At 46.2% G+C, this 27,456-nt stretch overlaps 1 protein-coding gene across 3 annotated transcripts in view; it reads left to right on the top strand.

Moving 5' to 3' along the window:
• Slc6a11 (solute carrier family 6 member 11) overlaps positions 1 to 27,456 on the top strand; it is a 117,195-nt gene that overhangs the window by 18,553 nt on the left and 71,186 nt on the right. For all 3 annotated transcript variants that reach the window (XM_074044426.1, XM_074044423.1, XM_074044425.1), the window contains exon 5: positions 11,209 to 11,341. In XM_074044426.1, the coding sequence (XP_073900527.1) occupies positions 11,209 to 11,341 (133 nt within the window). The remainder of the gene's footprint in view (positions 1 to 11,208; positions 11,342 to 27,456) is intronic.

Genomic DNA, 27,456 nt, shown 5'->3' on the forward strand with positions numbered 1-27,456 from the left:
TGGGGTCAGCTGCCTGTTTCATTGCAAACACAGAATCTGACTGGCATGTGCTTTCTCCTGCATGCTGTGTACTGAGGCTCTGCAAGGAGGAATCTTTCAGCAAATGGGGAACATGTTTGCTAGGAAAAGGAAGGAAGGAAGGAGAAGACTCGTGAGAAATGACTTAACAGAAGGCCTCGATGTCTGGCAAAAACAAACATCTGTTGGGTTTTCCTTGGGTTTCAAGAGGCTTTTTTAGGAAATGACTTGAACCTTGCTTTAAAAAGAATACCGTGGCGTTCAGGTGAGCTGAGTGTGGTGCATGAGGCTGGTCCCACTCTCATCTGCTATAAGGACAAGAGGTGAATTCTGGCCTGCCCTATGGTCCTCTAGCCGTGGTAGGAAGCATTACTGAGTAAATGACTTTAGTTGAGGGTTAGGAGCAGAATAACTCAGAAATGGCTATTCCCAAAGTGCCACATCATCTCAGTTCCAGATTTTTTTGGGGGGGTGGGTACTGGGGTTTAAACTCAGGCTCAGGGCCTTTCACTTGCTAGACAGTTGCCCTTACTGCTTCAGTCATTCCACAAGCTCTTTTTCTGTGATGTTTTTTTTTTAAGATAGGCTCTCATGAACTATTTGCCCAGGACTGGCTTCAAACTGCGATCCTCCTGACCTCTGCCTCCTGATATCTAGGATTACAGGCATGAACCACCAGTGCCCAGTGGTTCCAGATTGTTTTTAATACAACCATGAGAAAGGATATAAAAGTCTCCAGATTAGTATGCACACACACACACACACACACACACACACACACACACACACACACACACACACACATACTCCTCTACTCCCTGTGCTTTTCGCTCTTCCTGCTGAGTGGGCCAGTAGGAGACATCCATGATGGGAAAGGATCCCCAGACCTGGGGGCAACCTAAGTCTTTCACTTCCTAGTGGGGCCCTTGACAAGTAATTCTGAACCTTAGCTTCCTCCTCAGTAGAATGCTATAAACGCCGACATAATGATGGCTGACTTACGCCTTTCAACTTTATGATGGTGTAAAAGTGATGAGCATTCAGTAGAACTGCACTTTGGGTTTTGAATTTGAATCTAGTAATATCCTCGGCTAGCAATATGTAGTTTGACCCTTTCTCCATGCTGGGCAAGCCATGGTCACAAGGGTGAATGACCAGCCGCCTGTACAGTGTACTGTGTTGCTAGGCAAGGGTGTTCTGTAGGTCAGATGAGTTCGTACTTCTTTAATTTAGGGTATTTTGAGCTTATGACGGGCTTATCAGATGCAAGCCCGCCGTCAGTCGAGGATCATCTGTATGCCGCACTTCAAGATGCAGTGAGTAATTAGTTGTGGACATTGTGATGTTTCTGCTTAATATTGGCTCTCTCAGTCCAGTCTTGGCACCCGCCCACACGCACTTTGCTTTATAATTCAGGTGCATGAGGCGATGTTTAAAGAACAGAATGGAGGTGACTACTGCAGACTCCACTCCCCACTTCCACCTCCTGTGCATCCCCTGACTGCAATTCCAGCCATGACAAACAGTGACTGTCAGTTGACCTCCACATAGAGCCACTCAGATGGCCGACTGGGGCACAAGGGGGCCTGGCCCTGCCTGAGGTTTGGTTGCTCATTAATGCAGAGCTGCTGTACCTGGGAACACATGGGGGTGGGGGTGGCTTGGGAAGCACCTTTGGGCTGCTTGAGTCCTACTCAGGAGGAAGGAGGGGCAGGAATCTGAGGCCCAGCGATGCCAGTCCTGAGGTCAGTGACCTTATACCTTACACCTCTCTGCTGTATAAGGCCCGTGCCCAATGCACAAGATAAGGCTGTGTTATGAACCTGCAGTGAGTCTTCAGAAGCAGCGCAGCCAATCTGCTTCTCAGCCTTCCTCTGCCTGGTGCACTTTGGCCCACTTGTCCAGAGAGACACAAGTTTTGGGGGCCTTTCCCTGCTGCTCTTAGTAGTCTCCACCTCTAGACTTGCTTTCCTTCTCTCCCTCCCTCCTGCTTCCCTGGGTCTTACCCTATAGCCATGGAGTGTCAGAACAGGCACTGAACTTGAGTTTGGGAGACTGGGGATCAAGGCCAGACTCTGCTACCACAAGTTTTGTGATTATGGGCAAAGTAAGTATCCATGTGGAGCCTGGGTTTCTGCTGAGCTATGGCTGTGAAACAAGATAACACACAAAAGTGCTGGATGCTCTGTCCCAAAGTATGCGTTGTATGCAGTGTTATAAAATATAGCACCCCACACCTTTGTTCCTCAGAGGATACACTCCAGGACTCCAGGTGATGCCCAAAACCACAGACAGTACAGAATCCTGTATTTACTGTTTTTCTCCTATACATCCATGCCTATGATAAAGTTTAATTCATAAATTAGGTACAATAAGAGTTTATAAATAATTACTAATAGTAACATACCATGATAAAATTTCTGTTACTAAAATTACTACTCTTGCACCATTGTTGACTAAAATAAGGGTTACTGGAACACAGCTCTGAGACACTGGAACAGTAGATTTGATAACTGGGTGACTACTAAGTGACAAACAGGTAGCTAGCATATACAGTGTGGATACACAGGACAAAGGAATGATTCATGAGTTGGGCAGGATGGAGCAGGTCTGTGCAGGATTTCATCATGCCACTCAGAATGACATGCATTTAATGTTTTTGGACATTTCTGACCACAGGTAACTCAGGCTACAAGGGACCACAATGTTACTGTGAAAAAGCTGAAGCATCCTGGGAAGGTGCTTCCTTCTGAACAACTCTTCAGTAGTTTTATGGCAGTATAACTTACACACCATAAAACATACCCCTTTTAGTGTACGGATCAGTCATTTTGAGCAAATTTACCCAGGGTGAAGCTATTGGAATATAGGCTTGGAATATTTCAATCACCTGGGAGAGATCTCTTGTGCCCATTTGCAGCTCATCTCCATCCCCGTTTCTAAGCAGCTGCTCATTTGCTTTCTGTGTCTGTGGATTTGCCTAGTCTAGACACAGTATATAAATGGAATCATACAATTTAGGTCTCTTGTGATTGGCTTCTTTCACAAGAAAGAAGCATAGCAGTTTCAATGTTCATCCATGAAACCTATGGATGGCATAAATTAGTACAGCTTGAGTGTCCCTCACCTGCAATGCTGGAGACCAGAAGTATTTTGGATTTAGGATATTTCCAGACTTTTGAATATTTTCACACACATAATGGGGGTATTATGGAGATGAAACCCAAGTCTAAACATGAAACTCATTTATGTTTCATATACACCTTATACCTGTAGTGTGAAAGGTAATTTTATACAATACTCTCAGTGTGTCTGTGATTTTTACTGTGATTCAATATATAAGTTCAGGTAGAATTCTTCACTTATACTGCCATGTTGACATACAAAAGGCCCTAGATTTTGGAGCATTTTGGATTTTGGATTAGGGATCCTCAACCTGTACTTTATTCATTGGATCTATCACATTTGTTATCTGCTCATTAGTTGATGGACATTTGGGTGGTTTCCACATTGGACTATAGGAAAAAAATTGTTATGACCATTAATTAATGCACATATTTTTGTTTAAACATATACCCAGAAGTGAAACTGCTAGATTTTGTGTCTAACTTGTTACAACAATGCCAAACTGTTTTCTAAAGTGCCTGAACTACTTTATATTTCTACCGATAGACAAAGTTATCCACGTGTCTATTTCAGGATTCTTCTGGGAGCCTTTGATGTTTAAGAAGCACTGAGAATCCCTAAGGAAGTCTGCAGTATGCAGTGTTTTCCCAATTGAGCATCCAGTGTCAGCTGAGAACTTGGTGTCTTGAGGGATCAGTCTCCTTTGGGGAACATTAGCCTAGAACAGGGTCAGCAAATGACTGGCCAAATCCCATTTGCTATGTGCCTTTATAAATAGTTTTTTTGTAAGAAAGCCATTCATTTTCACACTGCAAGGATGGAGCTGAATGTTTGGAATAGAAACTATACTTGCACAATGTAAAGAATTATTCTCTGCCATTCCACATTTGGATGGCCCTACTTTTATGGGTGCGATCAAGGAGACATTTGGCGAGGCTTTACGCTGTTTGAGCTGTATAGAATGTTGACAGCCTGGAAGACATGAGAAGGACATTCCCTGTTGAGGGAACTTTCAGGTGCAAATGCTGGAAAGTGGAGAAGTGCTAGAAATGGATGGGGATTGATGTGTGGCTGAGGAGAAGATATGCTGGGAGAGAAGAAATTGGAGAAGTAGCCCCAGATTCCTCAGGCCAATTAATGTACCTGGTTTTGCTTTTGTGTCTCAGGGTCCATCTGCCCCAAGACAAGGGAATGGTTCTGAGCTCTACTTCTGCCTTCCTGGACATGTCATCTCCTCCAGCCACAGTTTCCCCATGTGTGAAATAGAAAGCATAATTGCCCTCTCCTCAGAAGATGCGCAAAGGTTAAATGAAATTATATGCTTGGCCTAGGGTGGGCATGTGGGAAATGCAAGCGGTCATAGGCCTTGTTATCTTTTTTTGAATATTTTGATACAGGGTCTTGCTATGTAGCCTAGGCTGGTCTTGAACTTGTGGTCCTCCTGCCTTTGCCTCCTGAGTGCTGAAATTACAGCTTCATGATACCATGCCTGGCATATCCCTATTGTCTTTATATGGGCCTAAATAGTAATCTCCCAGAGGGCCAGGTGGTCTGCTGATTAATCACTATAGCTGTGGTTCTCAGAATGCTCACCTTATAGTTGGCACCCAGCAAATATCTATGGAATAATGCATGATACAAAGGCCTGAAACTCATGCTGAGGAGAGGTCTCGCTCTAATCCCAGATTGGTTTCAGTCCTTCTGCTATGGACACTGTAGGAGTCCCCCCATGCACATGAGAAATTAGGGGACTACACTTCTTTGCTCCCCTCAAAGAGTGAGCAGAACCCCAAATTGGCAGCCCGTGATCCTTTGGTGGGGCAGGAAAAGCATGCTTGTTTTGGTAATGGGCCTTTTTTTGTTGTTGGAGTTGTTGCTTTGGGAGTCCAGTATGACTATTTATAGCTTACTCCCTCTGTGCCAGTCTTTAGAGCTGTCTCTACATCCCTGGCAGCACTTTTCCCCATGGCAGGTTAAAGAAAGGTAATCTGTTTGCAGGCTCTGTGCAGAACATGAAGATGAGGCCTCCCAGGCTGCACTGGGAGCTGTTCCTGCAGTGCCTTTCCCGGCTGGTCTCCAGCTCTGCTGTCTCTGGTCAGAGCCGCCTTTCATTCTCTCTAGAGCCAGCCCCTCTATGTACATGAGACATGGAGAGGGAAAGGAGGGGAGGTTGTAGGAACCAGTTTGGGATTCTAACTGCTTCTCTTAGATACTCAGAGACAGAAGATACCAGAAATCCAAAGCTTGAGAAACCCTTCATCCCATCCTCCCTCCCACCCTCTTGTTGGGTGTTTGGCAAGGCAGGGAAGCAGGGAGGATTAACATCAGAAGAACTTGATTCCAAATTCCAACTTGGAAAATTTGCTTCACCACCTTGGGCCTCAGTTTTGCCATTTGTGAAACAGAAGAGAAAATTGACCTTCCATGTCTTCAGATTCAGAATCCTAGGATTCAACCAAGCACAGATTGAAAATATTTAAGAAAGTATTGCATGTGTGCAAACTTTTTCCCCATTGTCATTATTCCCTAAACGACAGAGTTCACAGCATTTTCATTATGTTAAGCGCTATAAATCATACGGGGTGATTTAAAGTGAATGGGAGGTTGCAGGTAGTTCCTGTGCAAATACTACTCCGTGTTACGTAAGGACTTTGGTATCTGCAGGCGCCCTGGATCCAATGTCCCAGAGATACCAAGGGGTATAATTCCCTGGCAGTGTTTATTTGCAGTGGGGATGGAATGAAGTGAGCTAGGAAGCTTTCGTGCAGCACTTGCCGTAGCCACTTTCACTGCTAGCTCCTTCCTCTGTCTCTTAGGAAAGAAGTGCGAGGTATGCTATGAAGCTCACCTCTTGGTTTCTCCCATTCCTTCTCTCCTGGCCATATGGAAGGGATGTCTGCCTACTTGGCTCCTATGATACTTCCACTTGTGGATTCTTTGCCTGTGGCTTTCTGAGGACCTTCACCCCTTCCCTCCTATGTCTGAAATGCCTTCCTCCTTCCTGGCCCTGTCTCCTGTACTGCATGGTTCCCACAGCTCTTGCGCCCTGCTGTCTCTTTAGCCACCTTCACCCCTCTCTAAGAGGACAGAGCTAGATTTTCTAAGAGATCCATCTCTCTTAGGGTCTTAACACACTCCCCACTAAAACTATCCCACCAAACAGGAAGCTGTCCTGCCTCACCTACCTCCTGTTTCACCAGGCTGTGCCCTGATGGTTGGCAGGGCACTTGCCCCAAGATCTGTTTCCCTTTGGGGCACCCTTTCTTCTGTCTTTGCCTCTGCCCACTCCTTCTCTGCCTCCTTCCAGGGCTCCTCTCTTCCTCTCTGCACCGTTGAGATGTCAGGGTCCTGGTGGCTTGGTTGGAGGCCCTGTCTCTTCCCTTCTCCAACTCTCCCAAGACATCCCGAAGGCCAGGGTTCAGATGTGAACACCCTCCCTGCCTTTATCTTCCAAGCTTGGTATCCAGAGACCCTGAAGTCTCAGGGCATTTCAGCTAGCTGCATGTCCCACCACCTGTACCTCCAACCATCTTGTCTTCGGGAATGAGTAGCCATCCATCATTTTCTCCTCTGCCTTGGTTGCCACTCCACTCTTGCTATGCTGGTGACCTCATCTGTCCAAGGGTCTGTGACATGTCCATGAGAGTCAGCAAGTTCTCCTCTTCCCCAGGTGGTTACCCTCTGTCTTTTCTACTTTCACAACTGGCCATTCCCTGCTACTGCCATTCCTCTACCTTGGTCTAGACCCTTTCTTTTTGTTGCCCAAACTAAGGCAAAATCCTCTGTACAGGGCACCCTGTCCATCCTACTGTTACTGACCATTCTTCCTGCTGCAGCCAAGGAAGTATTCCTGAAGCCTCGTCTGATGGGGTCTTGTTCCTGTTTAGGCTTTTTTTAAGCTGTCACCACCTTCAGGATGTGAACCCAGCCCTGGCCCCTCTGCAAGACTCACCCCCCTTCACTTCTCTCCCAGCTTGGCTGTGCTAACCAGACACACCAATCGTTTTTCAGCCTCCACAGTTTTTGCCCTGGGTGAACTTTCTACCCCTAATTCCCCTCATCTTCTCCGCTAATTTTCCTTCTATATTTCAGGACACTTATCCCCACCCTGCACTTTCCAAAACTGGCCCTGATCCCCAGTGAGGATCCCCTCTGTGTCTCAGGGCTTCAGTTCCCTTACCTCTCTACACTATGCTCTGTTTTCTTGTCTGCCTTTCCCATAAGGTCAGGAACTCTTTAAGGACCTCCAGGCTAGGCAAGCACATGCTACACTGATTGCACTTTAATAAATATGTCTTAAATAAAGTAATTCATGAATTAATGACAGATGCTATGTACTCCTTTTACCTGCAAGATAGTTCTGGGCTGTGTGTTACCATCCCTTTAGTTGGTGAAGAAGGAAGGAAAGCAGTGGGTAGTTTCAAGCTATGGAGGAACCTGGGGACTAGCACTGAGGCTGAAAGTGTAAGCTCTAGAGCAAGGACCCCTAGACTCCCATCCAATACCTGTCCTTGATCATATGACTCTAAACAGATTTCTTGACCTGTCTGCACCTCAGTTTCCCCATTCTTGAAATGTTGATAGTGATTGTACCGACCTCGGGGATCACAGGGAGGGTTAGACTCTTTCCCGTATTTGTACTGTCATTGAAGGTAGGTACCATAATTCCCATTTTACAGACGAGGAAGCTGAGGCCCAGACAGGTGATGTCACTTACCCAAGGTGGAGCAGCTGGCAAGGAGCAGAGCTGGGATTTGAGCCCAGCTCATCTCCATGTGCCAAGGACTGAAGATGCTTGGGCACTATACCTCTTGAGCACTGGGATTCAGCCTCAGGGTGGAAGTCTCCAGAAATATGCTACTGTGACCTGAGCAAAGTGCTTTATGAAGAATCTGCTATAATGCCTGGCACATAGTAAGTACACAATAAGTACATCTTGTGTACCTGCATCCCCTTGAGGAGCCCCAGCTAGGGCTCAGCATCCCCAGTCCCCACCCAGCAGTGTCTGTTCCTGGGCCCTTGCTGGCCAGCGTGTTGGCAGCAAGCTCTTCCTTATTCAGATCTTTCTTCTATCCCAGTGCTTTGGGGGGAGGGCCATTAAGAAAGCTTTTTCCCAGGAAGAGCTTTGCCTTCCCTAAGTCTGTCGAGTGGAGTGCCCCAGCCCCTACTCCCTCAAAGGCTGACCTTGTGGGTTTCAAAACAACCCACAGCCTGGCAAGCTGAGAACCTGTTCGCCAAACACCCGCCGCGCCCCCGCCACCGTGCCTTTCTCCAGAAACTGAAGGTCCATTCCTAGTGACAGCGTTGGTAAAATCAAAACAAAATAGTTCGAGGATGTTTTCAAATAGTGTCTGGTGGAACAAAAGAGCTATTCATCTTTCATGGCTTTTAGTACTCTGCTTCCCATTCTGGGAATAAGATTGTTCAATTAAGCAAGAGGGCGCTAGAGCAGCCTACACCACTCAGAAGTTTGCAGCATCCAAAATGTGAAGAGAGCAGAGTGAAACCAGCTCGCTCCTGGCAGGTCTACCCTTTTCTTTTTCCCTCTGTCCCTGTGTGTTTTCAGTTTTCAGGTCTCTGGTGCAGCAAACAACTCCATTTACAAGAAGGCATGCATGTGTTTGTGTGTGCATGTACCCCTCCTAGCCTGTGTGTTTCTTTCATAACAAATTCCAAGTCTAGAATGGACTGTGCACAGCACACCAAGTCATTTCCATCTGTAGAGACTGAGTGCCCATCTTTCTCTGGAATAGCCCTTCTCACTCACCAACTGATGGACTGTCCTGGAAGAGAATTTGGGTAGCCATTTGTAAGGCAGTATGTATATGTCAGCTGCCAGGTTCCTAATCTGAGGACAAAAGGGGTTGTGGGCACCCTGAAATTCCATGCAGAATTTTGGGAGCGATAGTATTTCTGGAGATAAAGCCCATCTCTGTGGCAACTTCTCAAAGGATCCATGTAATGTAGGAAAGAAACTTCGTTGCTTTACAGAGCTGAGATCTCTGGGGTGGTACTTGCTATTGTAGCAGAATTCAGCCTATCTTTACTACTGTAGGGAGTCTAGGAAAGCTTCCTGGAAGAAGTGATATGTGAGCCAAATGTTGAAGGCTGAGTGGAATTGAGCAAGGAGAAGAAGCAAGTGGAGACTTCTGAAATTACTCCCAAGAAAAATACCAGGGGATCTACTTCTGTGGGACTCAAACCTTACTGTGCAAAAGAAATCCTTGGCATTGTGTGGCAGAATGTAGCTCCTAAGAAACCACTCTGCAAAGATTGGGGCTGGGGTGGGGCTCAGTAATGTTTGTATTTCTGGCAAGCATTCCAAAGACCATGTTCTAAGAAATACTGCTCTGTTGTAATCATAGATTCTCCTTAAGGTCTGCCTTAATACAGCTTGAAGTTTTAAAATGAGCTGAAGGGAGAATGCTAAGACAGAAGCCAATCAATCACAGTCATTGTCATAACTGAGAACTGCCTTCTCTCTTCTCAGATAACTTGGACTTCATTTTTGTCCCAGTAGAGGGCAGGAGACATACCACGCTTACCTTTCATCCTTGGCATCTAATGTCATGACTAGCACATAGTAGGTGCTTAGAAAATGTAAATTGAGGTCACTGCTCCCACTTCTCCTGGCTATGCGTCCAAGAGCTGGTTTCCTTTCGAGTAACTCCATGGCCTTACACAGTCTGATTTTGATTGGGGGCCCGTCCGATTTGTGCAGCAGGGGTTGGGGCTGGAAGGAGCCTGCCGAGCAGTGCTAATTGGTGTCATTGGGTAATTAATGCAGAATCAGGCCCCAGCAGATTCCTAGGGAGACAGACACTGAGGGTGGCTTTCATGCTTGGTGGGATGGGAGCTCCCTTCTCAGAGGACATTCTCAGAGCACCAAGGCGACTGGCACTGTCTGGCAGGGGGTGGTTTGGCAGTCGGAATGGGGTTCGTGGAGCAAGTTTGGAGGGGGTTTGTGTTGGTGCCATGGTTCTGCACAATATGGAGCGTGGCAAGTTTGACTTTAAAGAAACACAAACCCCAGGCACGGACTCTGGGAGCCAGGTCTGCATCTGTCAACACTAAAGAATTGATGGGTTTTGAGGGAGGACAGAGGCTGGGGTCCTCACTCTTCTGTGGCCTGGGCCCTCTGGGATGGTTTTACCCCTTGGCCTGATATTCAAGGCTCCCTGTGTGCCTCCTCTGATTAGCCTTCCTGCTGTTCCCTCAATCCTCATATGTCCCAGCTTGCTGTCCCCCAAATGCACATGCTCTGCTTCCGGGCTTTAGCTTAGGCTCAACCTCCAACAATCTCTACTCCTCTTCCTGGCTCATTTCCACTCATCCCTCAAAGTGTGGCTTGCATATCACAGGCCAGGAAACTCTCCTGACCACCCTGGAACAGTCAGAATGGGTTGGGTTATGCCTCGGTTACAAGTGACCCAAGAGATCTAAGTAGTTTAAAGCAACAAAATTTATTTCTTGTTCATACTCCATCTCTGACTCAGGGCAGCAGGAGGGGTCTTGGTAACCCCCGAGGAACTTGGGTTTCTAGAGGTTCCATCTCAACATTTGTCTGAGTAATGACAGCAGTGGTGTGGAAAGGAGAGCTAGAGAACCACTACACCTGGCTCTGGAAGGTTCTGTATGAAGTGACACATGTTGCATTGTTGGCCAAACAATGGCCAAAGCAAGCCTTGTGGCCACCCTTGAGTTCAGCAGGGCAGGAATGCAGTCTTCTCTTATGGACGTGGAGTGTTATGGATGGCAATAAAGTCTCCCTGTCACCCCAGGATGAGTGGGTGCTGCTGATCTCCCCTGGACCTGTGCACATTGTGCCTATAACACATCTTTTTCATCTCTTCCCTAGAGAGAGTGGGTCTACAAAGGCAGGGTCTGGGTTTTAGTCCTCTTGTAGGCCCTGTGCCCAGCCCAGGGTTTGATGCTTGGCAAATGATGGAGGGTGGGGACATAAATGGGTGGCCCGTCCCTGCTTCTCTGCAGTCCCAATTTTGCTGCAGGTGGGGCCACAGTGGGCTGTCTCCAGCCCCATGACTCTCCACCCTTCCTCTACAGGCGCCGGGTCTTGGCTATCTCTGATGGGATTGAGCACATCGGGAACCTTCGCTGGGAGCTGGCCTTGTGTCTCCTGGCAGCCTGGACCATCTGCTACTTTTGTATCTGGAAGGGAACCAAGTCCACAGGAAAGGTAAGAGGTCAATCTTTGAGCAACTAACTAAGTGTTGGGGGGGTACAGGAGATGGTGTGAATTGTCCTTTGGCAATCTCCCAGGTGACCTGGACAGTGCTGAGGTGTTCATGTGGTAAAGGCTAGCTCTTAGGTTGAGAGAGAGGAGGAGCACTGGACTGGGGGTCCACTCAGGACCCAGAGTTGGCTGCACCACATACTTGCTGCACATTTTAGGGCTGTTCCACTTTACCACTGAGCTTCGGCTTCCTTGTTTTTGAAGTAGCAAAGTCTTACCCTTATATGACTCAGGAGTCATATAAGGTAAGTTGAGGTTAAGTGCTTTGAAAACTGGGCCATGCTAAACTACAATGATTCTTTTGTCATTTAAACATGGTTCCAGGTATGTGCTGGTATCACCACTGACAGGTCCCCAAACCTCAGAGTGGCTTTCCCACTTACCTGCAGTCTGTGGAAAGAAGGGCAACAGCTTCCCATCTTGTAGCCTTGCTGTGCCATGTGGCCTCCAGAGTCACTGCCTGGTTAAGGGAGGAGAAATGGGAAGAGGTAACTATCTCTTAACTGCCTCGACCTAGAAGTTACATGTGGCTTTTCTACTCACAGGCTGCTGGCTAGAACCTGAGGTGCATCCTCTCCTAACACGAGGGAAGCTGGGAAGTATAGGGGAACACCAGAACCTTTGGTTAGTGAGCATATCGTGTACCACAAAGATCAATACAGAGGTTGTAAGTGTGAGGGTTATGGCCAAGTCCAGTTTGCTTACATGTTTTACTTTAAAAAAAAGAATTGATTGCCAACATTTATAAATCAGGAGATTTCATGTGAAAAAAAAGAAATCTGATTCTAGCATCCTTTGGAGAGTGAGATTTGGCCACACTAGACTTACCCACAGGACAGCAGGTGGCTGAGCTGAGCTGTCTCCTTCTAGGTATGTTCTGGTTAGCCACAGTCCCTACAATTCCCTGTTGCTCCTGGTCTTTTGGTTACGTGTCAGTGCCATCACTTTTCTCCTTTCTGCTACTCATTTTTTTCCTTATGGAGAAGAGAGAATGAAGCATTTCTTATGCCTGGGTCACCTTGGCCTCGTCACTACTTGCCTGCATGATTGTGATAGGCAGTGGCTCATGAATTTAGTTCTAAGTTCTTGACTGGAGCAAGTGCTTCAGATAAAGTCTCCAAGAAAATTGGAACTTAGCAATTTGGGGCCCTTTTGCAAAAGGTGTTCCCCTCAGCTTCTGCAGGGCTGGGTGAATGAAGAGGAAACTGCTGTGACATTAGAAGCAAAACAACCTTTGGGAGGGAAGTTAGGAGAGCAGAGATGTGGAGAAGCTGAGGGTGTAAGAAAAAACTGTTGTAAAGGTGCCCAGGGGATCACGGAAAGTAGACACTCGTGTCCCTTCAGCCATGGTGATTTTGCTGATCTTCTGCCTTCTCTAAGTTGTATCATAAAGACAATAGAATTTTTCTTCTTTGTTTCCAAATAGGAAACTGTTACATTATTGATTGATAACCTTCTGACTGTATCCAGGCTGTTCCCCAACCCTCTCCTTACTGCCTCTTCTGGCTAAAGAAGAAAATGGCTAGAGGGATTAAGAACATGGTCTGCAATTAGGATTCAAAACCCAGGAACACCATGCACTAGCCATGACCTTGGAGACATCAGTTAGCTTCTGCAGGTCTCAACTTCTCCTTCTGTGAAGTGAGATGGATAAGTGCACTTGCTGCATAGGGCGGCTGTGAGAGTGAAGGGCAAGGATTTGTGCTGAGTGCTGAACAGTATGTGTAACTAATAGCAAGTGCTGAGTAAATGGTGATTTTTAAAGTCTTGTTACAGGGCTGGTGGAATGGCTCAAGTGGTAGAGTGCCTGCTTAGCAAGTGTGAGGCCCTGTGTTCAATCCCCAGTACTGTCAGAATAGATAAATAATAAAAATCTTGTTATAAAGATAAAATACATTCATTCAAGAAGTGGTTCCTGAGGCAGGTGTGGTGATTTATGTCTGTAATCCCTGTGCTTATGAGGCTGAGGCAGGAAAATCATGAGTTCAGGGTCAGTCTGGGATATATAAGATCCTGTCTTGAAAAAAACAAACCAAAAAACAAAATTAAGAGGTAGTTTCTTTGTGTGTGCTATATGCTAGCATTCAGTGGATATCTAAAAATGAGTAAAATACAGCTCACAGCTTCCCAGGTAAATTGTGAAAATGCTTTGGAGGGGGTATTACCATTATTGCCACCATGAGTACCACTTCCTTGGGGTTGATGCAGAGGCTAGTGGGCTTGGCTAGGTGGTGTCTGTGTGTGGCCATGAGGAGAGTGACCTGAGCCAGGCTTTGATACATTGGCTATGTGCACATGTGGCCTTGAGTTTTTGGTCCAGGACATGGACCATAGCAAAATTTCTTTCCAGTCAACCCTTACGAGGGAGTCCAGTCCCACAGTGGGACCACCTGAATTTGGCCGGGTGAATGGGCCAACCCGAGCACTGGAGAATTCCAACGCTTGAGCTGACCTCCAGGAAGGGCAGACGGGAGCAATCTTGGGGATTTCAGGAGAGGCTTCTGGGGAAGACAAAGAGTGGACATTTATGCATTCCTACTCACATGGCATTTGGCTAGGGAATTTTCATCTGCGTTAGTGCATCCTGTCTCCCCTACAGAGAGCCAGAGGCTAAGAGCAGTTAGACAGCCTGGTCATGGTTATATAGCGACTCTGTGCCTCAGTGCTGATGCCAGAACTTCTGCTTCATGTACACATAAAATATTGTGGTGTTGTGAGTGGTATCCCTACACACATCCTGCCTGCCCATCTCTTTTCTTATCCAGTAGAAAGCAAAAGAGTTAGCATTCACTGAGTGCTTCCTTTTTGCTTCATATAGCTGCTCCTTCCACTCAGGCCTTGGTTTTGCTTGTTTGTTTGTTTTTGCGGACGTGGGGTTTGAACTCAGGACTTTGTGCTTGCTAGGCTGGGGCTCTACCACTTGAGCCACACCTCCAGTCCTCCACTCAGGATTTGGAACAACCCTGTGAGACCAGAGCTCAGTATCCCCATTTCACAGATAAGGAAGCTGAGGCTTGGAGGGGTTAGGTAACTTGCTCAAGGACCCTCTGGTAGGAGGCAAACAACTGGGATAAAATCCAAGCCTTGTGACCACACAGCCCATGTTCTGGGCAGGTGCACTGTCATCTGCAGTATGCAGACAGTGATGACTCTTACGACCTGGTTATGAAGAGGTAGTTAATGAAATAGCTTCACACAGTACATGCTCAGTGCTTGTTGGTTGCAGTGGTGCTTTTTAAGGGAAATGCTGAAATCCTATGGGCCAATTAAGCCTTTTCTTCAAGGCTGGGTTGCATGGGCTATCCCATGTGTCCCCAAAGCCAAAACCAGCAGTAGCATCCAGAATGAGATGTGGTTTGCTGGAACTGTGAGAATCCTTAGAAATGATCTGGTCCACCCCACGCTTATTTTATGCATGAAAGAAGCTGAGACTCAGAGAAGGAAAGGAACTTGGTCAAGGTCACAGAGCAATTAAGTGTCAGGCCAGGAATGAGAGCCTAATACCCCAGAACCCCAGCTCTTTAAAATGATGAGGGGTCACATCTGATGGTTTGGAGAAACCAGGAATTCCCATATTGTCACGTAAACTCTTCAGAGAATGCAGCTCTTTTGTTCCTACTTATTACTTTCTATACCACAGAGATGAGATCAGTGTCCAGAGGTTTTTTGGATTCTGTACAAAAACAGCTACAAATAAAACACCGGGTCATCTGAGACCTCCTGTGTGGGCAGAGGTCACCTCTGGCCTCAGCCTGTGGGACTCTGGCCAGAGCCATTTCCATGAAGCTCTTCAAGGAAAGAGAAACCCACCTCCCTGGTACTGTCCAGGTGACGACTGAGTTGGTATTTCTTCTTTATCTCCAATCTGAAGTTCCAGCTTGCTTCCCATAGCCAGACCTCAGCAGAGATTTGTTTATAAGAAATGTCTAGCTGGGGGTGTAGCTCAAGTGGTAGAGCGGCTGCCTAGCAAGGAGGAGGCCCGGGTTTAAACTCCAGTACTGCCCCTCCCCCAAAAAATGTTCATTAGTTCAAGAAGTGTTCCCAGTCGCTCCTGTCTCCAAGGTGAAAACTGCTCCCAACTTGAGCACAATTCAGCAGACACTTCCCACAGTCAGGGAGGCAGATATTGCAGGCCTGGCCTTCCAGCAGGTGGATTTGGGAGCAAGACACAAATGAGATCCCAGGTGAGACTGGGAGGATGTCACAAGTGTTGTTTCCCACAGCACTCTTTAGCAAATCCATCAGTACATGGACCATGGAGGCTTCACTGGCGTTGTTGTCTCCCCAGGAATAGCGGACACCACAGAGGCTGGCATCCAGGATCTCCCCAGGGTCAGATAAGCAATCCATGTTCTCAGAAGTGTCTCCTCTGAGATGGAGAGATGCCCACTAAGTCCCAGCTTCTAAGCCTAGCAAAGTATCTGCTGTGAACCCCTTGTTTAATAAACACTGGTGTAATAGGTGAATCCACCTGTACCTTTGACTCCCTGGGAGGGACTAAGAGTGCTATAAGGACAGTGGACAATCCCTAGCGTGCAGCTGCTAGGGTGGGCACAATCGGATAAGTGGCTGTAATGCAGAGTATGAGTGCTAGCATTAAATAATACCACAGTTGAGCAAATTGGATCCGAAGAACTTGGGGATTCTCCCAGCTGGGAATTGGCTTTGGAAAATGAGAATATAGCACGTTGAAACAGGGAGACATCTTGGTTTTTAAATTGAAACCCTAGTTTCAATAAGAAAGTGAGACCCAGGAAAGATTACAAAGTTTGCCCAAGGCCACTTGTTTGCCAGGGGTAGAGGTATCATTCAAACCAAGGAATTAACACACATATTCAAGACTGACACATTCACTATAGTTCTGAGGCCAACTAGATGCTCATTCATTGGTTTATCTCCTTATCTCAGAAAAATAGCTGCAGTTTCAGTACCATATAGTTCTTTTTCTCTCTAGAGACTGTTGGAAACCAGAAATCTCCTATGGGCTTAAAAAAAATTATTCAAATAACAGGTCCTGAGAAAGCAGGACGCTCTCAAGTACTTGCTTTCTATAGAAGGAAACTTCTAAGCTGTTTGTGCCTTGTCACCTTCCGAATGACAAACAGGTTCACTCTGGAGGAGTGACAAGAATAATTGAACCAGGTGCCCAGTGTGTGGAAATACTTGTGTGATTTCCTTGTCCTTGTTTTATTCACCCACCAAATTTACCTCGCCCATCCCAGCCATCAGATTCCCCAGCAGAGACCTGAGACCACTCACTCATTTGAACAACTCCGTTTATCTGTTATCCAGTTACTGACCAAGTATTTCTTTTTTAAAAAGAAATTTTATTAAGATATATTCATTATACAGGAGGGATTCATAGTGACAATTCTGATTAGGCTTATATTGTACATTAGTTACAGTGCCCCATCTTCTGTCCCCTCCACCCCCTCCCTGCCCCATTTAAAACACTTGCAAGAGGTTTCCTTGTTCTGTTCATAGAGGTGTGAAAAGCCCATCAACCATATACCTTCACCTTAATCTCCTTCCTTCACCCTCCTCCCCCATACTTATGCCCACCCCACACACAGGCTATACCTATTTTACAGTCCTGTTTTCCATTATTAATATTTGAGTTGATGTTCGGAGGGGTTTCTCAGTGTATCCCCACTGTGGGGTATACTTTACTTTGGCCCATTCAACCCCTTCCATTACTCTCCCTTACCCCTTTACCTCCCACCCCCCATTTTCAACAGCTTTCAATACATATCCTTATATCCTTTACCTTCACAGATGTTATATTTTATATTACTGAAGCTCTATCATTCTTTTTTCCTTTTTTTCTTTCCCCGTGTTCCATAAAGTAATTCCACTATTGCAAACATGTTCTACATCTGAGTTTGTATATGATCATGCTTGCTTTTGTGTATATGTTTATCTTTGGATCTATCTTGCACATATGAGAGAAAACATGCATCTTTTGTGTTTCTGATCCTGGGTTACTTTACTTAACACGATGTCCTCCATGCATCCATTTTCCTTCAAACCGTATGTCGTCATTCCTTATGACTGAGTGAAACTCCATTATGTAGACATTCCACACTTTCTTGACCCATTCATCAATTGGAGGGCATCTCCTTTATAACCAGGAAAATTGAATACTTCTTCATGTATTTACTGACATATATTTGTATGTAGTCCTTTGAGAATTCCCTGCTTAATTCATGTGCCCATTTTTTTTCATTGAAATGTTGATTCTTTGGGGTTTGGGTTTTTTGAGTTCCCTATAGATTCTGGATATTAGTCCCTTATCAGATGAGTAACTGACAAAGATTTTCTTCCATTCTGTGGGCTCTCTTAACTCTAGTGACTGTTTCTTTTTCTGTGCATAAGCTCTTTAGTTTGATGCAGTCCTGTTTATTCTTTCTTTCTCTTAGATGCTGAGCCTTTTGAGTTCTGTTTAGGAAGTTGTTCCCTATACCTATATGTTCCAGGGTATTTCCTGCAATGTCCTGGAGTTGTTTCAAGGTTTCAGGCCTTATATTAAGGTCTTTGATCCACTTCGAGTTCATTTTGGTACAGAGTGAAAGATAAGGATCTAGTTTTAGTCTTCTACATGAGGATATCCAGTTTTCCCAGCAACATGTATTGAAGAGGCTGTCTTATCTCCATTGTGTGTTTTGGTCTCCTTTGTCGAAGATCAGCTGGCTATAGATGCATGGGCTTCTTCTGGATCTTCTGTTCTGATCCATTGGTATTCCTGTTGTTTTTGTGCCAATACCATGTGGTTTTTATTGTTATGGCTCTGTAGTATAGTTTGGAGTCACGGATTGTGATACCTCCATCATTGGATTTTTTGCTCAGAACTGCTTTGGTCTATTCAGTCTTTTATGTTTCTATATATATTTCAGGATTGATTTTTCTATTTCTGTGCAGAATGTCATTGGAATTTTGATGGGGATTGAGTTGAATATGTAGAGTGCTTTTGGTAGTATGGTCATTTTCACAGTGTTGACTCTACCAATCCATAAGCCTGGGAGATCTTTCTACCTTCTGATGTCGTCTTCGATTTCTCTCTTCAGTGGTTTATAGTTTTCATTAAAAAGGTCTTTGGTTTCCTTCACTAAATTTATTCCAAGGAACTTTATTGTTTTTGAGGCTACTGTAAATGGGATCATTTCCCTGATTTCTTTCTTAGTCTGTTTGTTGTTGGTATATAGGAAGAGTACTGATTTCTGTATGTTAATTTTGTAACTTACTTTGCCAAAAGAGTTTATGATTTCTAATAGTTTTTTTGGTCGAGTTTTTAGGGTTTTTCATGTATAGGATCATGTCATCTTCACCTAGGATTAGTTTGACTTCTTCCTTCCCTATTTGATTGCCTTTTATTTCTTGGTCTTGTCTTAGGAATTTCAAAGCTATGTTGAATCAGAGTGGGGAAAGCAGGCATCCCTGTCTTGTTCCTAACTTTAGTGGGAATGGTTTTAGTTGTTTTCCATTTAGTATGATGTTGGCTATAGGTTTGTTGTTGACCAATTATTTCTGTTTAAAAAAAAGAAAAGAAAAAGCAGCCAAAACATCCTGTCCTCTCCATTTTTGTTATTTGTTGACCCACACATTGAGCGTATTAAGCATGCAGTTACCTGCAGAGCAGAAATTGCTCTAAGACGGTCCCTTTCATACGGTCACATGGCTGGCGTGCAGGATAATTCAACTGAGTGATGTAAAGCAGTAATTTCAAATTAATTTGAGGGCTCCTGTTCTTATTCCATTTAATCATACTACAGTGTGTGCAGCAATGTTGCCATTTTATGCTCTTTTCCTAGTAGCTCTATGCACATTTGTTGAAAGACAGAAAAAACTTTTTTTTAGTCTCCTACGCTTGTGGCTTTTCTAGGCCTTAGTCTAATTCAGAGATTGGCCAACTGTGTTGTATTGCCAAATCTGGCCCCCAGCCTATCTTTGTAAGTAAAGTTTTGTTGGAGCACAGTCACATCTATTCACTCACATTAACATGTGGCTGCTTTTTGTGCTGCTTTGTGGCAGAGCTGAGTAACTGCAAAGAGACTGTGTGGCCCACAAAAATCTAACATTCAGGTTGAGCATCCCTAATCTGAAATCCAAAACACTCCAAAATTTAAGGATTTTTTTGAGTGCTGACACAATGCCACAAGTAGAAAATTTTATATTGTGAAATTTTGTTTCATGCACAAAAATATTAAAAATATTATATAAAATCATCTGTAGGTGAAACGTATAAGATATATGTAAAACATAAATGAATTTTGTGCTTAGACTTAGTCCCATCCCCCAAATATCTCAGTATGTGTAAATGTTCCAAAATAAAAAAAAAAAAATTCTGAAATCCTAAACATTTCTGGTCCTAAGCGTTTTGGATAAGGTTTTGATGCGCCATCTGAATTCATGATATGGTCCTTTACAGAAGTTGTTCATGGACCAATATCACAGTCTAATCCATTAGTCTAATTTATGTAAACTAGTTCTACTTAACGAGAAAGGAATATGACAATTGCTGTTACCCAAAGCATGGGCCATTTCAAACAATGAAAAGTGACAGTGCAGGACCCTTAACCTCCCCTAGATATTTTAGTTCCACATGCACCATCTTCTAGATCCAAATGCTCCTTTGCTAGGGAGGTTGTTCATTTACTCATTAGTTCTTGCGCTTATCCAGCTCATCCAGTAGGTTTTTACTGTGCACCTACTGTATGCTAGGCAGTAGGGCTCTTTTCAGTGGTAGGTAAACAAGAGCCTGGAAGTCATGGTCTTGTATGGAGAGACAGAAAATAACCAAGCCATAGAAATGCTGTGGGAGGGAGAATGGGGCGATGAGAGAGAAGGATAAGAGAGGGATCTCCTCAAGGAGGGCAGAACCTCTGCATACTGTGGAAGGACAAAACAGGGTAGCTGAGTAGCACATGTGAAGTCTTCAAGTGGGAAGAGCTGGTGAATCTGAGCACATAGCAAAGTCAGGGCTGGAATCAATTATTGGTAGATATAGAGGCTGGAGATGAGTAGAGACCTGGTGGCAGCCAGGCCTCTCAGGCCATGCTGAGGGCAAAGGGTTTTATTCAAAGGGCCATGGAGAACCACTGAATGTTTTGAGGCAGAGGCAGCATGGTCTGATTTCCCACTCGTCATGGATGGGTTGGTGGGGTATGAGAAGCCATGGACGTCACTGATAGCTGATGACCTGGGTGGTGGTGGCTGTGACATGGGGACAGGAGGTCAGACCTGAGACCCCTTTGGGGTGGCATCCTTGTTCTTTAGGGCCTGATGGAGTATGCTGAGACCTTGTTGTCCACCTCTTGATCGGGGTGCTGGCCCAGTCTCTGGTCTGGACATTTGGCCCTCTGTAGACAACCATCCCTGCCCAGATAGTGTCCCCTCATGCGCCCCCCTAGCTGGCGCTTGTCCTTTGCTCTCCCTCCTGCCCGGGTCCGGCTTCTGTCCTTCTCTTGGTGGATGATTTATGGATTTTTCCTCCTCGTTTCCTGGTTTCCAGGAGCAGTGGTTGGGAGGGGAGGGCGCTGCAAAAACAATTCTAGTCCCTTCTCCACCTCCTCCTGCTGCCCCTTTAAAGGAAGCTGCAGGATTAGCTGGGATTTTAAGAAGAATCATGCCTTTTCACTGCTTTAGGACTCTGTTTTTATTCTTTTCAAAGCTCCAGGACACTAGGGCAGGGAGAAAAAAACCCACACACACACACAGAGACAGACACACTCACCCAGAAACAGCTGCAAATAGCCTTGAATTGACTTTTTTCTTTCCTTTCCCTCATTCACCCACAAGTAGAGGAATTGGAGGTAACACAAGGACTTCTAAACAGACCATGTCATCCGGATGGTGGGAAGAGTAAAACAGATGCCTGAGCAATGCCTTCTTGTACCTTAACCTCTTCAGTCCCCAGCACCTTTGCAGGGAAGCATGATCAGTGTCCCCAGTGCACTGATGAGAGGACAGAAGATCATGCAGCTTATAGCTTCTGGTCCTGGGGGATGATGTCAGGGTCCATTAGGGTCAGAGAGGGGCTAATGGGGCCCCTCAGCTGACAGGTGTGCAGTGGTTCTTAGCTACACGGTGGCTCACAGGTGCACCATAGTTCTTAGGTGTGTGTGGCTCATAGTTCCCAGTGGCTTACTCGTGCCCTGTGGTTCGCAGATGCCCAGTGGTTGGTCTTCAGGTGCATGGTGGATCACAACTGCCCAGGGGGTTTCACCTGCAGGTGGCTTGTAGGTGTGCAGTAGTTCTCGGGTGACTGCTGGTTCACAGGTGCCCAGTGGTTCACAGGTGCAGACTGTATGACACAGCCAGTCCTGGAGCTGCAGGTGGAGACACAGCCTGGAGTGGTCCAGGAGACTCCTTCCCCGAACCACCACCAAGGCAGGCTAGAGCCACCAACAGGGAGAATCATCGGGAGCCCTCCACACAGACAATTTATTCTTCAGCAGCACCCTATAAAGTATCTAATGGGTTCAATGAGGCAGAAAGCAAGAGTGAAGGGGGCAGGGAGAATAAAAGGGAAAGATGTGTGAAAGAGCAGAGAACAGGCCCAGGAAAGGAACTGGGCAGCCCTGTCTCCCGGCCCTCAAGTGGCCTTTGTTGCCGGCTGAAGCAAGTGAGCAGGAGAGCAGCCTTGGTGGCGGGGCTCTCCCAGCGCTGGGGCCGATGTCTGCATTCAGAGAGGAAACTGGAGCGTTCATGAGATGCATGCAGAGCACCCAGGCAGCCAGCTCAGGGAGATCCCTGTCCTGGGGCCCCTGAACCCAAGAGCACTCAAAGCCATGTTGAGGGGGCCTTTGTGCAACATTTGGGGTACTTCTCACACCACTGTAGTTTGAGAGAGTGGTAGATTGTGACATTAAGTCAAAAGAGCCCAGCATCTCAATTCAGCCCTTTCTCTAGCCATGAATGGCAGGTCTCCACCTTTAGCAGGAACCCTGGCAGCAAAGGAACTTGGAAAGGAGGGAAGCTTTGCAACTCAGTAATACCGTCTCTATTATAGCACAAAGGTCCCCCAAAGTCCGAGTAATTTCTGGCAGGGGAGGGGGGGTTGTTCTGCAGGGTTGGCCAGCTCTGGAGAAAGCCTGCAGGAGCCCAGAGTAAGGCCTGGGGGGAGGGAGGTGCTGTTAACCCTTACTGAGCACCTCCTGGGCACCTGGTACCTGTATGCATGGGTTTCCCTGGGATAAGGGATGTCACTCTCCCATGTGGCAAGCATGGAATAACCAAAGAGGCTCTGCTGTCTGTGTAAGACAAGCACAGGGCTACTGAAAAAACTAAGCCAGAAACAAGTGGGATATTTATTTTGTACCTACTGAATTTTAGAACCATGCTAGTCACTTTGAAGGTACAGATGGCAGTAAAGGGGTGTGAATGGGAAGACATAGGGAGTCAGGGGTCCTGCCCCATCACTTGCCAAGAATGTGCATTGGCTCAGGTCACCCCTGTGCTTTTCTAGCTGTGAGTGTTGTCACTTCACCTCTCTGGGTCTCAGTTTCCCTTTCTGTCAAGGTTAGCATAACAAGTGTGGTGACAGGAGGGTGTTATTCCTAGTAAGAGAATGAGCCCATGTCAGGAACAACAGAGGGAAGCTCTATCGATGGAGCATGCTGCAGGGCAGGAGGACATCCTGGGTCAGCATTTGCAGACAGTGGTGACTTGTGGGCTGGCTCTGCAGCTGTGGCAGGAACAGTGATGAACAAAGGCCACGGGGGCAAATGGAGGTGGCAATGAGCCAAGATGTTAGCCTGGGCGGATAGTAGACTGTGTGGCTCAGTCAGAGCCCACGTGTTGCAGAGGCTACCACTTGCTGTCGTCTGCAGACCACGGGCCAGCTTACCTCCATGCTGGTGGGATAGATGGGAGCTGCTGTCTTTCTCCAGAGCTCCTGCCAGATCTCCCTGACTCCCTATTCCTATTGCCACAGGGATCATTCAGTATACAGCCAGAGAACAGAACGGGTAGGAGACAGCTTCGCTCTACGTAATGATGTTTTAGTCAACAAAGGACCATACCTGCAATGGTGGTCCTGTAAGATTAGTAATGAGGCTGAAAAGTACTGTCACCTAGTGACCTTGTAGTCATTGTAATGTTGCCACACAATGTATTGTTCATGTGTTGGTGGTGGCACTGTTGTAAATGCACCTGTGACACTGCTGATTGGATAAAGCATAGAACACCTGGTTATTTGCAATGCACATGTGATAATGAATGTCTGTGTTACTGGTTTCCTTATTCCTATTCGATACTTATGGTTATTTTAAGAGTGTGTTTCTACTTATAAAATCCAAGATGACTGTAAAAAAAAAGTCTGCTGTATTTCGCCAGCAGCAGCCTCCTACATCTCATGTTTACCATGTCTCTTGATTCTGTGAAGGGGCCATGTCGAAAGAGTGACCTGTACCACCCAGGTTTGTGAAGGTATACTCCATGATGTTCATATCACTAACTCATCTAAGGACACATTTCTCAGAATGTCCCCAATGTGAAGTGATGTGTTGCCACAGTAACAGATGAAGAGAGAGGAGTTGGAGGTGTGGGGCTGACCAGGTGAAGCTGCACCTTCAAGGCAGTCTGCAAGAAGGGCAGTGCGTTTCTCCTGCACGGCAGAGGTTCTGCTTCACGGGGCAGGGCTCTGCTCTGCAGCCTTCTGGCTGGTTGGGCCAGGTTCTCCAGGCTGACTCACCATCATCCCTGCTATTTACATCAGCTGGCTGTGCGGTTGAGTTGCGTGTACAGATGCCCTCACAATGGCAACTGGATGAAAGTTGCACTGGGTAGCAGGACCCAATCACCTTGTGCATCGCAGGTCTTTGCAGTCCCTTTGCACAGGTGCACTCTGTCTTACAACTAGATGGCCTGCCTGGGAGACTCCCCTCTTTCACTGTGGCTCTCATAGGTGCCTCCTCCTCAGACCTCTACAACAGTTCCCTATCACCCAGCACCATCCCTGGTTGTTACAAATTTCCAACAGTATTCTAGCAACATCTCTTTTAAAAGTGAAACAATGCCCTCCCTGGATCCCACCACCTTAAATTCTTCCTGCATTGTTTACACATTGCCCTCTAATCCTTACGCCTATCTCATCAGAGAAAGATGTGTTGGAGATCTGTCCATCTGTGCCAAAATGCCATGCTAAGCCCTGCATGGCATAACTTTCACTTCAGCCTTCCTTCCACCTTTTATAAGGCAGAGAGGTGAAAGAACCCATGTGAGGCCTCCTAGCCAGTAAGTCCCAGCATCAGATTTCAGACCCAGCTCTGTCTGGCACAGAGTCCTTGCTTCAGTGTCACTCCTTAGCCCATCATAAAGGCCCTTCTCAGTTTTATTCCAGTCTTCCTCTCAGCTGTATCATGGACCTAATGTATTTATTAGTTTACTATATATTTATGTACATTTTTGCCCCATTAGAAATAAGCTCCTGAAAGATAAGGTACCTAGTCCTGAACCTGGTGCTTAAATAGGAAATGATGGGAAGGTAAATAGATGGGTGGATGGACAAGGATGTGGATGGATGGGCAAAGGTGTAGGTAGATGGGCGGGTGAGTGGGTGACTCAGTGGACAATGATAGATGGAAGGCACATGGACAGTCATGTGGACAAATGAACAGATAACCCAACCAACACATTCAGTCCTTTCACCTTACTAATGAGTCTGTGATGGGAGTATACACAACTGACAATGAGCTACATAAAATATCTCCTATTAAAAAGTACATCATGAAGTGTGTACTAATACCCCCATCTTGCAGACGTGAAAAGCTGAGGCTCTAAAGGTTGAAATCATAAGCCAAGTTCATTCAGTTCCTGTGGCAGAACAATGATAATGGATCCAGAGCCACTTGCCACCTCTAGGGTATGAAAGACCTAGATTCTCTGTTTCCTACCACAATATCCCTTGTTTTTCTGCTGTCTTCTGTACCTCAGGAAGCTCCCTCTGACTTCACCCATGCTCATCCTCCTGTTCCCATGAGAGCTCTTGGTGACAGCAGCTAGCTGCCCTGAGGTTGCCTGGTGACAATCAGGCTTGGGACTCAGCGAGATTTCTCACCGTTCAAGGCAAATACACTACATAGCAAAGGCAGTTACAAAATCTCCCCTGGGTGATAGCCAGCATGGCCTCCAGAGACAATGGTATCCCTAGCCAGAGGGTGAGGTGTAGATAATTACTAGTTACCCAGAGGCAGGAGAGAAAGGGATTCATGGAAAAGAAACAGTGTGGACTGGGACCAAGAAGCTAGCTCATGGCCCTTTTCCCGTCTCCTTCTCTTCCCTCCTCCTTTCTTTCTTTCTTTCTTCCCTCCCTTCTGTTTGTCTCCTGCCCTCCTTACTTGTGTTAAGCAGAAAGGACTCAATATCAGGGGTGCTAAGAGCATGTGTCACTTTGTCCCCAGGGTAAGTCACATAGTGGGTGTCACAAGTGGTCACTTCAGTGAGCCAACAAGTTTGTGATGCCTGTCGTGTTCGAGGACCTGTTTGCTTGATTGGGGTGAGAATGCCATACCATTTCTTGGGCAGTCACATAGTCAATTGCTCATCCCCCTCTGCTCCCATAAAAACTAAGGAAACAGCAGAGGGAAAACCTTGGGGGAGAGGATGAAAATTGCGGCAGGATTGATAGAAATGTATGTGATTATGAATGTCTGAGACCCTTACCCAATAACCAGGAGGAAAGGTAAAGTGATCACAGGTTGTAGGGGAAATAGCAACATGGGGATCTCCCAGAAGCAGTAAAGTCAGGTAGACCCAGGCTCAAAGCCCAGATCCTCCCTTTTGAATTAAAGGGCATCATTTCCTGAGCACCTAGCATATGCCTGACATTGAGCACAGCATTCAACCCTGGACCCAGGTAGATGTGGGTCACACCTCCAGAGTGACCTTAGGCCTTTCTTTGCCTCTGGGCTACTTCCTTAATCTTAGCCAGCAACATAAAAGCACCAGCTTCATCGTAAGCAAAAAAGGAAGCAAGTACCCCAAAGGCTTGTCATATGGCAAACACGCAAGTGCTTGTCTATTTTTTTTTTATTTTATTGCTCATATTTTCATAAAGTCATTCATTCTCTAACTTCGAAGCATTGCCATTTAGTGGTGCAAGTGAAATAGATTCAGTCGTCTGAGGACAATCCGCACAATTCTGTGGTAAATACTAATTGTCCACAGCACAGTCGGTGCTGGTACTGTTTGGACCAGGATGTCGCCATGGCCCTGGGTGGGCTGGAAAGGCCTCTTGGAAGATGTGAGCTTTGAGCTTCACCTTGAAGGACAGCCAAGTAGAGGGGTTGGAGCTGGGCCTTTGTTGGAGGAGAGGTAAGGAAGGTAGAGCCAAGGGTGGCTGTAGAAGTGATGGACTGGGCCAGATTTCAGAGTGGGGGGAACACAAGTGCCAGACTAAGATCCTGTAATCAGTGGGGAGCCATTGATGGTTCTTGAGCAGGGATGTATTTTAGGGAAGTGGAGGTGGCACCAACAAGCCTCACACTGTGTTCTGTGCTGTGATAGCAGCTGTCTTCCTTCCTGTTTGACAACCCCTGATGTGTAATGAACTAGAAACCCCCCGGTGAGAACATTGGAGCAGAAGATACTTCACTCTGCAGAAGCCAGACAAGGTCTTCATCCTGAATCATTTGTGTTTAGCCCAGTATATTGATAGCTGTAATACTAACAAATGCCTGCTCCATGCCAGCCCTGGGACTGGAGGCTTTTCAGACACTCAGTGTTTCCTAAGCCACTCTCAAGCTTGACACCCCTTGTTTATAACAAGGCTTTTTTTTTTTTTTTTGGTAGTACTGGGGTTTGAACTCAGGGCCTCGCAATTGCAAGGCAGTCACTCTGCTACTTGAGCCTCACCTCCAGTCCATTTTGCTCTGGTTATTTGGAGATGGGGTATTTGCCTGGGCTGGCCTCGAACTGCAGTCCTCCCAATCTCAGCCTTCCAAGTCGCTAGGATTATAGGTATGAGCCACCGGTGCCCAATTATGACAAGGCTTTTGTAACACACCTTGACCACATGAAATGCAGTTCACAAACACCCTGCCTGCACAGATCAGCTCGGG

Source organism: Castor canadensis, chromosome 10 (genome assembly GCF_047511655.1).
Source record: "Castor canadensis chromosome 10, mCasCan1.hap1v2, whole genome shotgun sequence".
In the NCBI taxonomy this organism is placed as follows: domain Eukaryota; kingdom Metazoa; phylum Chordata; class Mammalia; order Rodentia; family Castoridae; genus Castor; species Castor canadensis.